The following is a 13,189-nucleotide window of genomic DNA, read 5'->3' on the forward strand; positions in this document are numbered from 1 at the left end:
ATTGTTGATCTACTTATTACCTTTGGAAGTCTTTTATATTGAAGAACTTTTTACCTTTGGAACTTTTTTTTGCATATGGTTTGAGGATTTATGGGTCTTTTGCCCTTTTTACTTTTGATCAATCAAACGGCATCGTATGCTGATGGATCTTCAATCCTTTTTCTTCCGCTTTTCTCTCTCTCTCTCTCAGTCAAACGCACAACTATCAGTCAGTGTCAAGAACTCTTGAAGACCGATCCCTATTGCTGTTATCCTCCAGACAAAATTCCATCTTCGTGAGACCCATAGTTCTCCCCTGAATTTCTGGCATTTGATTGTACTTGAAACAGGTTGTAATCTCAATTGGGGTCCAAATTTTTTTTCTTCTGACAGAGTTGATGGACGATGGGCTCAAGAATGCAAAGCGACTGGTAATCTTCCTCTCCTCCCTTTGTCGATTTATCCCTCCTGTTCTCCTTCATCTCCCTCTCTCCATACCTCAAGTAATTATAGCTGATTTTTTCTATTTCTCTGCCATTTTGCCTGATATTTCCTTGGCTAAAAACAATCAATTCTTCCCCCTTCTTTTTTTTTTGGTCCTTTTCTGAAACAACGAGGAAGTGAAAGGTTAATATTTCATCTCTACTGTCTATATGAATTTGTAGAATACAGATATGGTATTTTTCTTCCCCTTTCTTTCCATGGTTAACGTCTTTGTTTCGTTTCAGTTTTATCATTAAATTTTTATTTTTAGTTTCAACAAAAACCTTTTAATATGGTCGGAGATGGTGAATAATTGATGATTAGCTGGCTTGTAGATATTTATTTACTTTATTTTTTGTACCTACTTGGTGTTTTATTGTCCCATTTTTCTTTCCATTTTTGCCTTTCTTGGATTTCTTCTGCAACAGGGAGGAAAATTGGCCACCCGTGAAAGACAACTGCTGAGGGGAAAAACGTAAGCTTTGTTCTATCATTCTAATTTAATTTTTACTTTAAATTGCTCTTTTCAGAGCTCAAATGATGGTATACTTTTCTTTGGCCTTTGGTCTTTTCAAACCTCGTTTGAGTTTTCTTTTTAGTCATTTTTTTGGTGTCTTTCGTGCAGGTGTTTTGTTGATCTCTTGCTCAGAAAAGCAATCCAAATGGTAACCAAAAAGATTCACTTGTTTAAAATAGATTTCTTCATCTTCAAAATGTCTTTCTATTTGCTCCAGTTCTTCCGATTCCTTTTTCTTCATTGGGTTTTCAACATTTGAAGAATGAATAAATTTCTTCTCTGAGAATCAGGAACTTCCAGGTCACATTGGTCATTGGCCAAAACTTTGAGTTACAAAAGATCGTGTGATGCTATTCTTTTGATTGCTTTGTGTTGAAATTTTTTGTTTTAGTACATAAATTGTCTCTTGGTAAAACCTCTTGAATATTCGTTTTATGAACCTTAAGTGGATATTAAACTGAGTATCTTGAGCAATATATTTTTTTGTTACAATGGCAATCTAAATGGTTTTCCTATTTGTAGGTGGTTAAAGGTTTGTCCAAGACGAGGATTCTCAAATATTATATTCTAAGCACCTGCTTGAAATAATAAGTTACTGTTTTAATAAAACACCTTAAATTTTCTATTCCTTGATCAAAAAAAGAATTAAATTGCTACATAATTGTAGTTTTGCCTCTTGAATCATGGACTACGATGTTTAATAGCTTGGAAATTCTTATTAGGAAAATCAGTTTTGGTTAACTTAAGTCTATATTTACAAAACATGATTTTCTCTTAGATTTGTAACATTTCAGTAAGATTAAGTCTGGAAAACTGAACCTTATGATAGTTTTTTTACTTGTAAAAATGAACTTAATTGAGATAAGCCTAAACAGAAAATTTTGTGACAAACATGAAGACGGTATTCCAATTGATAGGTTCAAAAAGGTGAATGTGATGCAGACCTTCAATTTATGTTGAAGTTTTTTATGCAGGAAAGAACTTAAAGGAAGGGCATGTTACTTTTGAAGAAAATTTGGTAGAACTCCTAATTTGTTTTAACTGGATGGATAATTTGTACTAAATATAACACATTTGGATGTTCAAATATGAGGACAAGATGCCTCTACTTTGAGATAAATGGCATACAATTCTTCCTAGAATTTGAGAATACAATCACTTCTTTGACACATCCAACTATTTTTGGAGAGGTGTTTTTGGAGTCATCTTACCTCAGATTTTTTATGAGAAAAATTGACAGAAAGACCTCAGAGCCATCTCTCTCCTATCTTTTGTGTCAAAAAAAAATCTCTCCCATTTCCTTTCTGTGCAAAAAGTAATTGTTTTCCTCTTTGCTGGCGAGTTAAAGTACTGGGAGTTACAAAACCAGAGACCTTCCCTCAAATTCCTGCAATAGAGGAGTTTGGCTCAATGCTAACAAGACTAATCAATTCCCATCAAATAATTTTCCATATCTCAATCCCCTCCAACTCAAAGTTTCTATTTGAAAAGTCCCTTCTGTTCTTATCTTCCTTTCTTTCTCTCTAAAAACTGCTGGCTTCTCCACTCTTGTTCTATGTATACTTTTTCTCTTGATTAAATTTTATTTTATTCTCTAATAAGTTTTATATGTTTGCTACGGGTTGAGAAATAGGGATTTGATACCAAGTATGAATGATTGGAAATTCTTTGCTCAAGTAAATACTTTTAGGATCTCTGTTTTTCTATTTTTTTTTCTTTCTTTTTACCCGAAGTCAACTGTAATCTTCTCCTATCTTTACTCCTCTTTCATAGATGTTCAAGAAATGGACTATGGAGAGGACAATCTGCCTCTTATTGAAGTATTTCCTAAAATTCCAGTGTAAGTCATGATTAAGAGGTTGTCAGGTCTTTTTAAGCAACTCCATTAAGTAATTATCCTTACTTAAGATCCAATATTTTATGCTTTCACTTTTTTGCATTGAAACTTGTGATTATTTCCTTAGATGAAATGGTTTAATTTCTTTCTTTTTTTTCATGTTCATAGAAATTTTTGTTTTCCAGTTGATATTGCCAATAACTCTTTATAAGTAAAAAATTCAAAGTAAGAGGGTGTGGATTGACTGTTTCTGTTAAACTCTCTTAGTTAGTTGGTAATGATTTTGTCATTTTTTTTCTTTTTGCAGCCAGCTAATGCGCTTTTTGGACAACTTTTTATAGCTCAGGTGAGTGAAATTCCATCTTGGGGTCTTTTTTCCTTGGATTTGGATCAAAATTGTTTGATTAACGACTAGAATGTCATGTTTGCTTTGCTAAGCATGCTATCTACTTTATTTATTCAATGCTTAGGGTTAAATTCTAGGCTGTTAATGGTTGAAGTAGTTAAATTTCAAACCATGTAAGGTTTGTGAACCATTAAATGAAAATATTGAATTCTTGAAAGGGCTGTGAAATCAAAAGGGTCTTACTCAGAAAGGAGAGGAAAACTTGTGATATTAATCTACATATCATCTTGCTTCATGTAACTATAGACTTTTATTTTAATGTAAAAAAAGCAAGGAAAAAATGGTGGGTTGTATATTTCATTTACAACTGTTAATCATGTTGAAGAATATGGAGAATAAGTTCATTAATTTTCTCTGAATCATTCTCATGTTATTACCATGAGGTTGTTTTAATTATATTCTTCATTTGGCCGACGCTTGTTTACACTAAATTTTTGTTAGATGAAGGAAGAACGAAATAAGGAGGCTACTTTTCTTATTTCAGCCTTCAAGGTATGTGCAGGAGTTATCGTTTCAGTGTTTTTGTTCTCTCTTTGCTTTCTTTTTTTTTCAAATTTATTTAGCAGTTTATTCTTTGCACAACTATTGATGGATTTTGGGTAAGTCATTGGAGGCTGTTTATGGATTTCAAGGTGAAGAAGTGGATAAAGAATCTAAACTGACACCTTATGGTGAAAAAATTAGTCGAGATATGTGGTGATGGAAATATCACAATTAGCCTGGCACTATTGTCTTTGAGCTACTGGAAGATGATCAATGTGGTTCTTTACAAACTAAAATTGAAGGATATAGCAGTCCAGATGCCAAGTCAAACCCTTTACAAGACCCTCGAACTAGCTTTGGATTCGGAACGCAAGTCTTGGTTTTCTTTTGAATTGATGTAGTTCAGAATTTGAGTTAAATAGGTACTTATTTACCTTATGCTATCCTCGGTTACTTGTTACTTTTTCTAAAGAAACTTAACTGATACAAATTCCCCAATTTATTGAACCAAAAAAATTTTTGCTTTTGTTTTTAATTGGACCTATAATACAAATTTCCCAATTTAATCAAGATCTAAGAATTGTTACATTGCAGCCCTGTTTCTATTTCAAAAAGGCATATTTATGGAAGCCTTATGGAATTGTATTAATAATTTCTGCATTAAAAGCTTTCAGTTGATCTTGACTTTACTGATTGGTCCAAGATTGCATGTAATGATCTTATGCCTTTTCTTAATGAAGATGATGTAATCCATGGGAACTTCAACTTGCTATTTCATTGATAGTTTAAATAGTTCATATCAAGTTGGTCGGTGGTTTACATTTTTTCTTGGTTTTAGGTATTCCTGTTAGCTTGATTTTTTCTTGAATTCCAAGTCATCCTGTCCGCTCATTGCCTTTCTATTAAATGATGGAAACCACATGGATGACTTGATTGTGCTTGTTTCCAAATAATGTATAGGTATTACTGTCATTCTTGATGAATAGCAAGTTTTCGCCTAAATTCAACATCTCTTGGTTGAGGACTGCATGTGCTGAACCCTCTTAGGTTCATTTGCTTTCATCCCTCAAATTTCTAAATCCCTTTGCATTTCCTTCACTCGTTGTTTTTTGAATAATCACTTGTTGCTATGAATCATATAAGTGCTTACTGAATTTGCTTTTGAAATTTTGGGAAGAAAAGTGAGAAAGTTGATGAATTGCTTGAGTTGGCTGGCTACTACAAGACTTTTCTCATGAATTCTTATCAAGAAGCAAGGTATGGTTTTGCAACCACAAATAGTTTGGATATGAACTATTTTACTATTTGCTATCATTTATCTTTCCCTGGTATAGTGATCAATAATTGTGAGATCGATTGGCCTCTTTACTTAATCAATAATTTCTTTTTCATATTTGTTTCCCATGGAAATGTTTGTTCTTTCATTTTTATTTCTCAAATTTCAATATTTTTGGCTTCAAAACTTATCACATATTTCGTTCCTATTTTTACATGGTGTTATTCTTAATTTTGTCTAATGTGTAAAGTTTTGGTTTCAGCATACAAGAGCTTAATCTACAGTTGATTTTGACACATACAAGGCCATGGCAGTAAAGAACGTCATCACCATTGCATGTGCACATCAAGCATAGCTACCAGCAAATTGCATATTTTATAGCGGAGAAAGTAGTTTTTATTTGCTTCTTGCTGGGCCAATTCTAACTCAATTTATACTGTAATATTATATTCCTTTTAGTTCCATCAGAGTAGTTCATTTATTACTCTGTCCAGATTATATCTTTAATGATACATAAAATTCATATGGCTTAAACATAAAATTGCATTACCTCTTGTGCAGGATAAAAACATGACAGTAGGAGATTATTCGAATAAGCTCTGGGAAGAGGAAGACAAATAAACTCTTGAACGATATTCGGCATTGTAAAGAGATTGAGAAATGCAAGCTTGAGCCATAGTTAGTAAACACTTAGTATCCAATCATGCATACAACTTGTAATAATTTATAGAAGTTTTTTTTAAACTGTATTCTTGATTAATATAGTTGGCCTTGATTCAACATATTTGGCCAATATAGTTTTATAACTTATTTTAGTCATTACTCCTAATTATGGATTATCTATTTTGTTTTAAAAAAAAACTATTATAATGGGCTTTACACTGGGCATACTACCTATTAATTTCACACCGCGCATTGCGCGGTGATCCCCTCCTAGTAGGTTATAACCGCATATAGACAAAGTCAATATGCATGCTAGCTGGTCTCAACTATCACAACGTTAATTTTCAATTTATGTTGCTTGGATGATTTTTATCAAATCTAAGTGGTAATTGATTGAGTAAGTAGGAGTACTTAGAGCCCCTCACTCACAGGCACCTCGTTTGGTCACGATTGCTTCCTTAAGGCCGTTGTTCAGCCACTCGCAAGGATTCGAACCCCGTGATTAACGTGTTCGGAGGGATGGGGCCTCTCCTTCCGGGCCGAAATGGGATTAGTCGGACCCCGTAAGAATTGACCCGGACACCCATTCCGTCAGCCAAAAAAAAAAAGAAAAAGTAGTAGTACTTAGAAAGTTAGAATAGTATTGTATGAATTTTTTGATAAAAAAAAAAGTTTAGATAATTTTAATCTTGTCATAATCATAATCATGATTCAAAATATATCTCTAAAACTCATATATTTCTCTTACGAAATATTTAGACAGTATTTTATGTTGATGTTCACATTTTATACGTAAATAAACACTTAAATAGATTTCTTTTCTTTTCTTTTTTCAAAAACAAAAAGAAAAATCAAAGATAATGTAGGTTAAAGGAATGATCTTTACCCTTCAATTTTGTGTCAAACTTGAGATGGAGATGTTTGTCTCAAGTTGTACTAGTACACGATTCTTCTTGTCTTTGACTCAAAACTTTTTATATTGACTTAAAACGTTTTGGGGAATGAATAGTCCTTTTCAATAAATACTTGTTTATGAAAAGAATAGCCCAATCAAATTAATAATCTCAATTTCTCTTGTCATTTTGGTTGCTTCTACAGCAAATTATTATGTAGAAATCAAACAATTGTTATTACTTTCTAATAATTAAGTCAAATTATTAGTAGTTTAGAGTTTCACCAATAATCAGAATGTAGATGAACATAGTTTAGTAACAAAAAGAAGATTATTCAATCTGGATAGATTATTATACTAAGATGGACAAACAAAACCAAAATTGACCTCTTTTATCCTTCCTCATGAATAATACTCACATTATCATCCTCAAAAATTAACGTTCTGACTCATGAATTTATATTTTGAAGGAAATGATAAAATATTTAGGATTAATCTTATATACATTGTTATTGTCTACACCGTCACAATTAGATATATGATACATGTGTAAAATTTAAATTTGAAATTTGAAACTTACTTTTGTGTCATCTATGCAATCGTGATAGTGTATACATTGACACTGTCTATAAAATTTATTCAAATATTTATATAAATATATAAAACATAAAAGATAAAAGAATTTCATGAAAGCTTGCTAAAACTACTGAACAAAAAGTTGAAATAAGAAACAAGAATCAAGAAAAAAAAAAAAGAAAGAAAAGAATAGCAATCATTAGTTTTGCTCTGGTCCAGTGTCCAGTGTCTCTTCGTCCTCCTTCCCTTCCCAGCCCATTTCTCCATTTTTTCTCCAGCGAATCTCCTCACTTAACTACTCCCTATATGCAAGAATCTCACAACTGTCATCCACATTGCCTCTCCCAGAAAATTAATTCCTGAAACACCAAAAAAATAAAAGGAAACAGATTAGCCTAGACCAGATCTGTTTGACAGAAAATTCCAGTATCCTACCTGCTCATTCATCACATATGTAAGTCTCCAAACTTTTAAAGTTTGAATTTTTGCATCATAATTGCACATCCCGGATTTTTATTTATCCTTTTCTTTCTTTAATTTTCAGGGTATACGTTAAAACTATCTGTAGTTCTATGTATGCATAGATCTTGGGCTTAGAATTGCCAAAATTGAGAGTATCGAATTGAACTGGGAAAAGGGAAAGAAAAAGAAAGAAAAAAAGCCTTGTATTATATTTAAGGTTTAGAGAATGGTGTTTTGGGAGGCGTATGTGAGTGATGAATCAATGGGGACATTTGCTCCAATAGTGGTGTATTGGCTGTATGCTGGGTTTTACCAGCTGCTTCCACCTCTAGACAAGTATAGGTTGCATACTAGAAAGGAGGAAGATGAGAAGAATTTGGTGCCTTTGGGGTCAGTTATTAAAGGTGTCCTTTTGCAACAGCTGGTTCAGGCTGTAGTTGCAGAATTGCTTTTTCGGGTAAGAGCTTTTCCGTTTCAGTTTGTTTCCATTTGTTTCTAATTCTTATTAATTTCAGTTATCTATTTTTTTTTTCATTCTTGATCTTTGGACTGTATTCTTTTGTTGTTGTTGTTGTTATAATGGTCTTCAAAAGCCTCATTAGCTTAGTAGGAAGAAGGTATAATGTAATGCAGTTACTTTTCCTGCCATAATTCTGTAGGAGTAATCGAGCATTATTATGTTAGTGACCATTCTGATGTCTTATATTGCTTTAAGGGATGGACATTGGTATTGATTTTTCTTCAAGGAAAGATGAGATGATGCTGAATATTTGAGGTCAGAGTTGGTAATTTCAGTTAATATTTGATCTAAAAGGAAAGAGTTTGAGAAGTTTGGTTATTTGACTTTCATGAATAACTATGTTCAAATGGCTATTTCTGAAGGTTAGACACAAATTTCGAGGGCTTGCTCTGGCAGCCCTCTGGTTCTGCTAGCTATCCAAAAGGGAGTGCTCAGCCTGATTTGCCCAATCATTTGACCATCTCATCTTAGGGAAAGTCAGATGAGCTTAAACCAAAATGTTTCTGAACTTTTCCTTGCCCCCAAACGTACTTCTCTTTTTCCTTGTTTAACTTGAGTAAATTAAGTCCGCGGGCAAATAGCTGTACATTGGACAATTGTCATCCTGAGGTTAGCGTTTACTTCTTATCTTTGTCCAGATTCGGAGTTCACAACCGCCTTTGGTAACCTTCCTCCATTATTCAGGATGCCCTTATTCATTATTTTTGAATTAAATGTTACGCAGTTAAAGTTCCTTGCGTTTTGTGCTCCATTATCTACTTATGCTCTTCGTCAAGTTTGCATGTATGACCTGCCACCTCTAACAGCTTACCTGAATTGGTCATTAAAATCTAAAGTACTAGTAGCCAATATGTCCTTTAATGGAAGAATCATGTTCACATATGCTAATAAAATTAAATGTGTTTGATTGTTGCACTGTGTTCCTTGAAATACTTGGACAGTTTAGCATTAGATAATCAATATCCTCAAAAGAAGCTGGAGATTTGTTTTTGATGGGTAAGAAAAATTATCTAATCAGTTGTGCATGAAATTGATTTGTCTATGATAAAATAGGTTTAAATTTTTGTTGGATAAAACACCTGATAGTATAGTAAACGACAGAGATTTGAACATCCTTGAAAAGTTATCTAGTTATGTCAAATTTTAATGGGAAACAGTGGAATATTTTCCATATAGCATCAATTTAAGTCTTAAAGTGAATTTATGTTAAACTGTGTAAGAGTTAAAGAACATATATGGCAGACTCGCACTCTTAGTAAACAAAATTTATAACAGCCTATTACTTAATGAAGGCCAAGATGATTCCCCAACGAACAGGCAATGAGTGCCATAACAAGAATACATGATCAGATTTGCGACATCTTTTATTTTTATACAAATGAAGGTAAAGGCCCAAAAGAAAAGTAACTTTACTTGGGTGGTTACTGCTTTGGAAACTAACCGATGAAGAATGTGATAATCAGTCTATATTTTGTACAATGAAAACCTTAAAGGGATTTCAACTGGATTTATCTGGCGCGTTCACAGACTACCAATGGTGGAGCTGCATCAGTGCAGCTGCCCCCCCCCCCCCCTCCCCTCAAGATATTAGAAATTGTTCTAGTCTCCCTTTTGAATGTAAATTTTTGAAGAACTATATCATTATGAGAATTAGCTTCTGCCCATCTTTCTGAAATTAGAGAATGTTCTGTTTGCTTGGTTTGAAGTTGTCCTCCAGTTTTGTGTCTGGGGGTTTGGGTATACGTAAAGGTGCGGGATCAAATAGAATGCGATGGAACTTCTAGAAACTGCAAAAGGAAAGGTAGTTATAAAAAGTGCTTATCGATATAATGCATCTGCAAGCAGATACAATAGGAAGATTAGCTGCTAATTGGTATCATTCCTGCTACCTTTTGCATTCTGATACCATTGTCAAGTGCCATCAGTTTCAAAATTTCCCTACTATATTGGTGAGAGACGATGAAGCTCCTATTTTCTACTGCAAAGATTTTAAAGCTATCTGTTTTAAGGAACTTACTCAAACCATACTTGAGTATGTTAAAATAAAATATTACTGTGCAAATCAAAATTGGCATTTAGATTCGAAAAGAGCTCTTATGTGACTCTATAGTTTCTCAAGCAATCCTCATCCCCCAACCCCCACCACCACCACCAAAAAGAAAAAAAAAACCTATTTAAAAGGAAAATGAATGATGAAAGTACCAGAAATGGCTACTTTCTTTTCATGGTAGGGGAGGAGTAAGAGACAGAGAGGAGAGAGCAACTGACCTTTCATTTCTTCTTGTGATCCTTTAATCTTGTTCTTGATGATCATTAAGAAAGTGAAAAATATTGGTTTATCAGGCCGTAAAGATGTTTATAGTGGTATCATGTAGACTAAAAAACATTTTCTGGTTTTATTGATTATATTAGTGTACTTTCTCAGGAGATTTGATTATGAATGCTAGAATCTTTATACCTATCCCCTTAGAAGTTCTTCGGTTCACGTATTAGTATTCCTAATAGGATGTGTATTTCCAAACCATAATGATGTAAAGTCTGTTGTAAAACTACAGCACAATGTCTAATGACCAACATATGTGAACAACTCATGGAAAGTCAAGATTATGTTGCTTTTCACCTCTATATGTGAAAGTTAGATTCTTACCCCTCTTTTTGTACCAGAGAAATGCCTCTGGTACTTTTCACCTCAATATAAGTCCTCGATCTGTTGTTTGGCTCATAGAATTACCTTGAATTGTTTCATGCATTTATATTCAACAACTAATCCCTTTTACCTTCGTTGCAGTTGACCTCAAATATGAATTCATCTGGAATCATAGTTCAGCCTTCAATTTTTATCCAGATTGTGCAGATAATCATTGCAATGCTGGTTATGGACACATGGCAATATTTTGTGCACCGGTACATGCACCAGAACTTGTTTCTATACCGACATATCCATTCCCAACACCATAGGCTGGTTGTCCCTTATGCCATTGGGGCCCTGTACAATCACCCACTTGAAGGTCTTTTATTAGACACATTTGGTGGTGCTATTTCCTTTCTCATCTCAGGAATGACTGCAAGAACTGCTGTGATATTCTTCTGCTTCGCTGTAGTGAAAACTGTGGATGATCATTGTGGACTATGGCTTCCTGGTAATATTTTCCATCTACTTTTCCAAAACAATACTGCATACCATGATATTCATCATCAACTCCAAGGCACAAAGTTCAACTACTCTCAGCCATTCTTTCCCATCTGGGACAAGCTTCTAGGAACATACGTGCCATACAGACTTGTCAAGCGACCTGAAGGGGGTTTTGAGGCCAGACTGATCAAAGACTGATTGCATCATTTATTCAGTTTGTTATGGTAAAAAGCTTGCACAATTTGGACCGTGCGACAACCTTGTAAAGGCTGCCTAGATGATTTCTAAGACAATTTATTTGAGCTCAATTGAAGCTGCCAGCTCTTATGCAGTGATTTTGTTTATTCCTTTTCCCATCTCTTAGACTAATTCCCTTCTGCATAGATTTTCAGTTCAAGTTCACTAACCTACCTTTAAAGTTGTATGTTTATCCCTGAAGCATGTGTTGTGCAGTATTAGTTGTTCCATCATTCATAACTTGCTCGTACTCTGGCAGGTTGACAGTTCTATATTGCAGTTTGGTATTTGTAGGACCTTTCCTTGCAGAGGCAGGAACTGTAACTAGAAAGTCTGATGATATTTACATTAGATGTAATTGTGGTGTTTGCCTTTTAATCGCAAATATATTTTTTCATTTTTTTCCTCCTATGTTTACTTTTATGCTAATATTTCTTCTTGTCATATGCACGTCTTTTGTAGTATATTACAGGACCTTCCTCGATCCTGTTTTGTAGAGCTCTATAAGCCCCTAAGTAAGTTCTCTTTCAAAGACTAAAATGTGCACCACTGAGCTTATAGTATATCCCTGACAACAAGCCTCTCATTGGCACAGCTGAGTCACTTTCTTGCAGGCTTTGCTGAAATGTTCTGAAGTGGATCATTGTCCAAGCTTTTCGAAAATTATTGAGCCCCTACTTTCTTTTATTTTCATGTGTACAAGATTTTCTTCTTTAGGAAAACTGCACGTAAAAACAAATCACCTGAATCTTTTGTGTGTGCATGGGGGGAACTGGAGGGAGGGGATAATGGCGGTAGGGAGCAGCAGCCCACAGCTTCAAGTTTTATTTATCAGTAGCCAATGGTTATGGCCAAATTCTTTTATTATTTGATACAAGTCGAAGTTTTTCATTTTTCCTGTCAAAGTTAGGTTATTGGTTATACTTTCGACAGTAAATTTCAGAAAACTCTGAAATCTTTGAACTGATCTCTATTCAAATTTGATTTTCAGTTTTTCCATATATCATATACATCTGCACCTGTCAGTGTAAAATTTCTATACACTGCACAAAATATTAATCGTATCTTTAATATCATTTAATGTCATCATAACATGGTTAAGCAATCAATTCCCTTTGTGTCTTTTTTTTTTTTTCCCAATTGCAAGAAAGAGGGCATTGGCAGTAGTAACTAAGCAGAGGGTAAGATTCAACAACACAGAAAAAAAAAATTAAAGAGGAACTAATAACGCTTCTTGTCACGAACAATTTTTGGAATAAATTGGGAAACAATCTCTCTTTCGATGAAAACTTTTAACACATAGAAAGGAAAGAAAACTAGTTCAATATCCTGATTACGTAGAGAAAAATCCTGCTGCAGGCAAGTTCTAGACTTTCACAAACTATCATTAATCCTCACAACTTTCACAGCAATTTCCTGTTAGAGTTTTTGTGCTTTTCTATATACCTATTAGAACTAAATCAATATTACAGCACTAATAACCGTCGCTAATGAACTTTGGAAACAACGGGGATTTGAAACAATTTGAAAGGGGACAACCTAATGAACAGAAAAATATACCGTCAAGCAATGATTCCACTTTGAACCTCTAAAGTTTTAACTAATTCCACAAATACTGCAGGCGCTTAACTCTCATTTAAATAGGGATGGCAGCGGGGCGGGGTTGGGGTCCTACAAACTCCCCCCGCCCCGCGTAATAAAAATTTGTTGTATAATTTTAGTATG

At 34.1% G+C, this 13,189-nt stretch overlaps 2 protein-coding genes across 25 annotated transcripts; both read left to right on the forward strand.

Annotated features, from left to right (window-relative positions):
• Positions 1-179: 179 nt before the first annotated feature.
• Positions 180-5,810, forward strand: LOC113714398 (uncharacterized). Of its 24 annotated transcripts, none has more exons than XR_011822636.1 (8): positions 180-410; positions 891-937; positions 1,088-1,127; positions 3,124-3,162; positions 3,664-3,714; positions 4,883-4,962; positions 5,244-5,419; positions 5,543-5,810. XR_011822636.1 is itself a non-coding variant. In XM_072069799.1 (8 exons), the coding sequence occupies exons 2-8, from the start codon at positions 378-380 to the stop codon at positions 5,296-5,298; spliced, it is 345 nt and encodes a 114-aa protein (XP_071925900.1). In that variant the 5' UTR covers positions 194-275; positions 373-377; the 3' UTR covers positions 5,299-5,445. The 24 variants fall into 24 exon arrangements, 2 of the variants coding, with proteins under 2 accessions (XP_027094010.1, XP_071925900.1); XR_011822652.1 differs by lacking the exon at positions 5,543-5,810 and adding exons at positions 1,502-2,655; positions 2,753-2,819 and having other exon boundaries at positions 3,664-4,962; positions 5,244-5,445; XR_011822639.1 differs by lacking the exon at positions 5,543-5,810 and adding an exon at positions 4,666-4,752 and having other exon boundaries at positions 4,888-4,962; positions 5,244-5,306.
• A 1,481-nt stretch (positions 5,811-7,291) lies between these two features.
• LOC113714927 (very-long-chain aldehyde decarbonylase GL1-9-like) lies at positions 7,292-11,869 on the forward strand. The gene is made up of 3 exons (XM_027239073.2): positions 7,292-7,566; positions 7,657-8,031; positions 10,883-11,869. Exons 2-3 carry the CDS (start codon positions 7,801-7,803, stop codon positions 11,423-11,425), a joined length of 774 nt encoding a protein of 257 aa, XP_027094874.1. The 5' UTR covers positions 7,292-7,566; positions 7,657-7,800; the 3' UTR covers positions 11,426-11,869.
• Positions 11,870-13,189: the final 1,320 nt, after the last annotated feature.

The sequence above is a fragment of the Coffea arabica genome, chromosome 10c, assembly GCF_036785885.1.
Source record: "Coffea arabica cultivar ET-39 chromosome 10c, Coffea Arabica ET-39 HiFi, whole genome shotgun sequence".
NCBI lineage: Eukaryota > Viridiplantae > Streptophyta > Magnoliopsida > Gentianales > Rubiaceae > Coffea > Coffea arabica.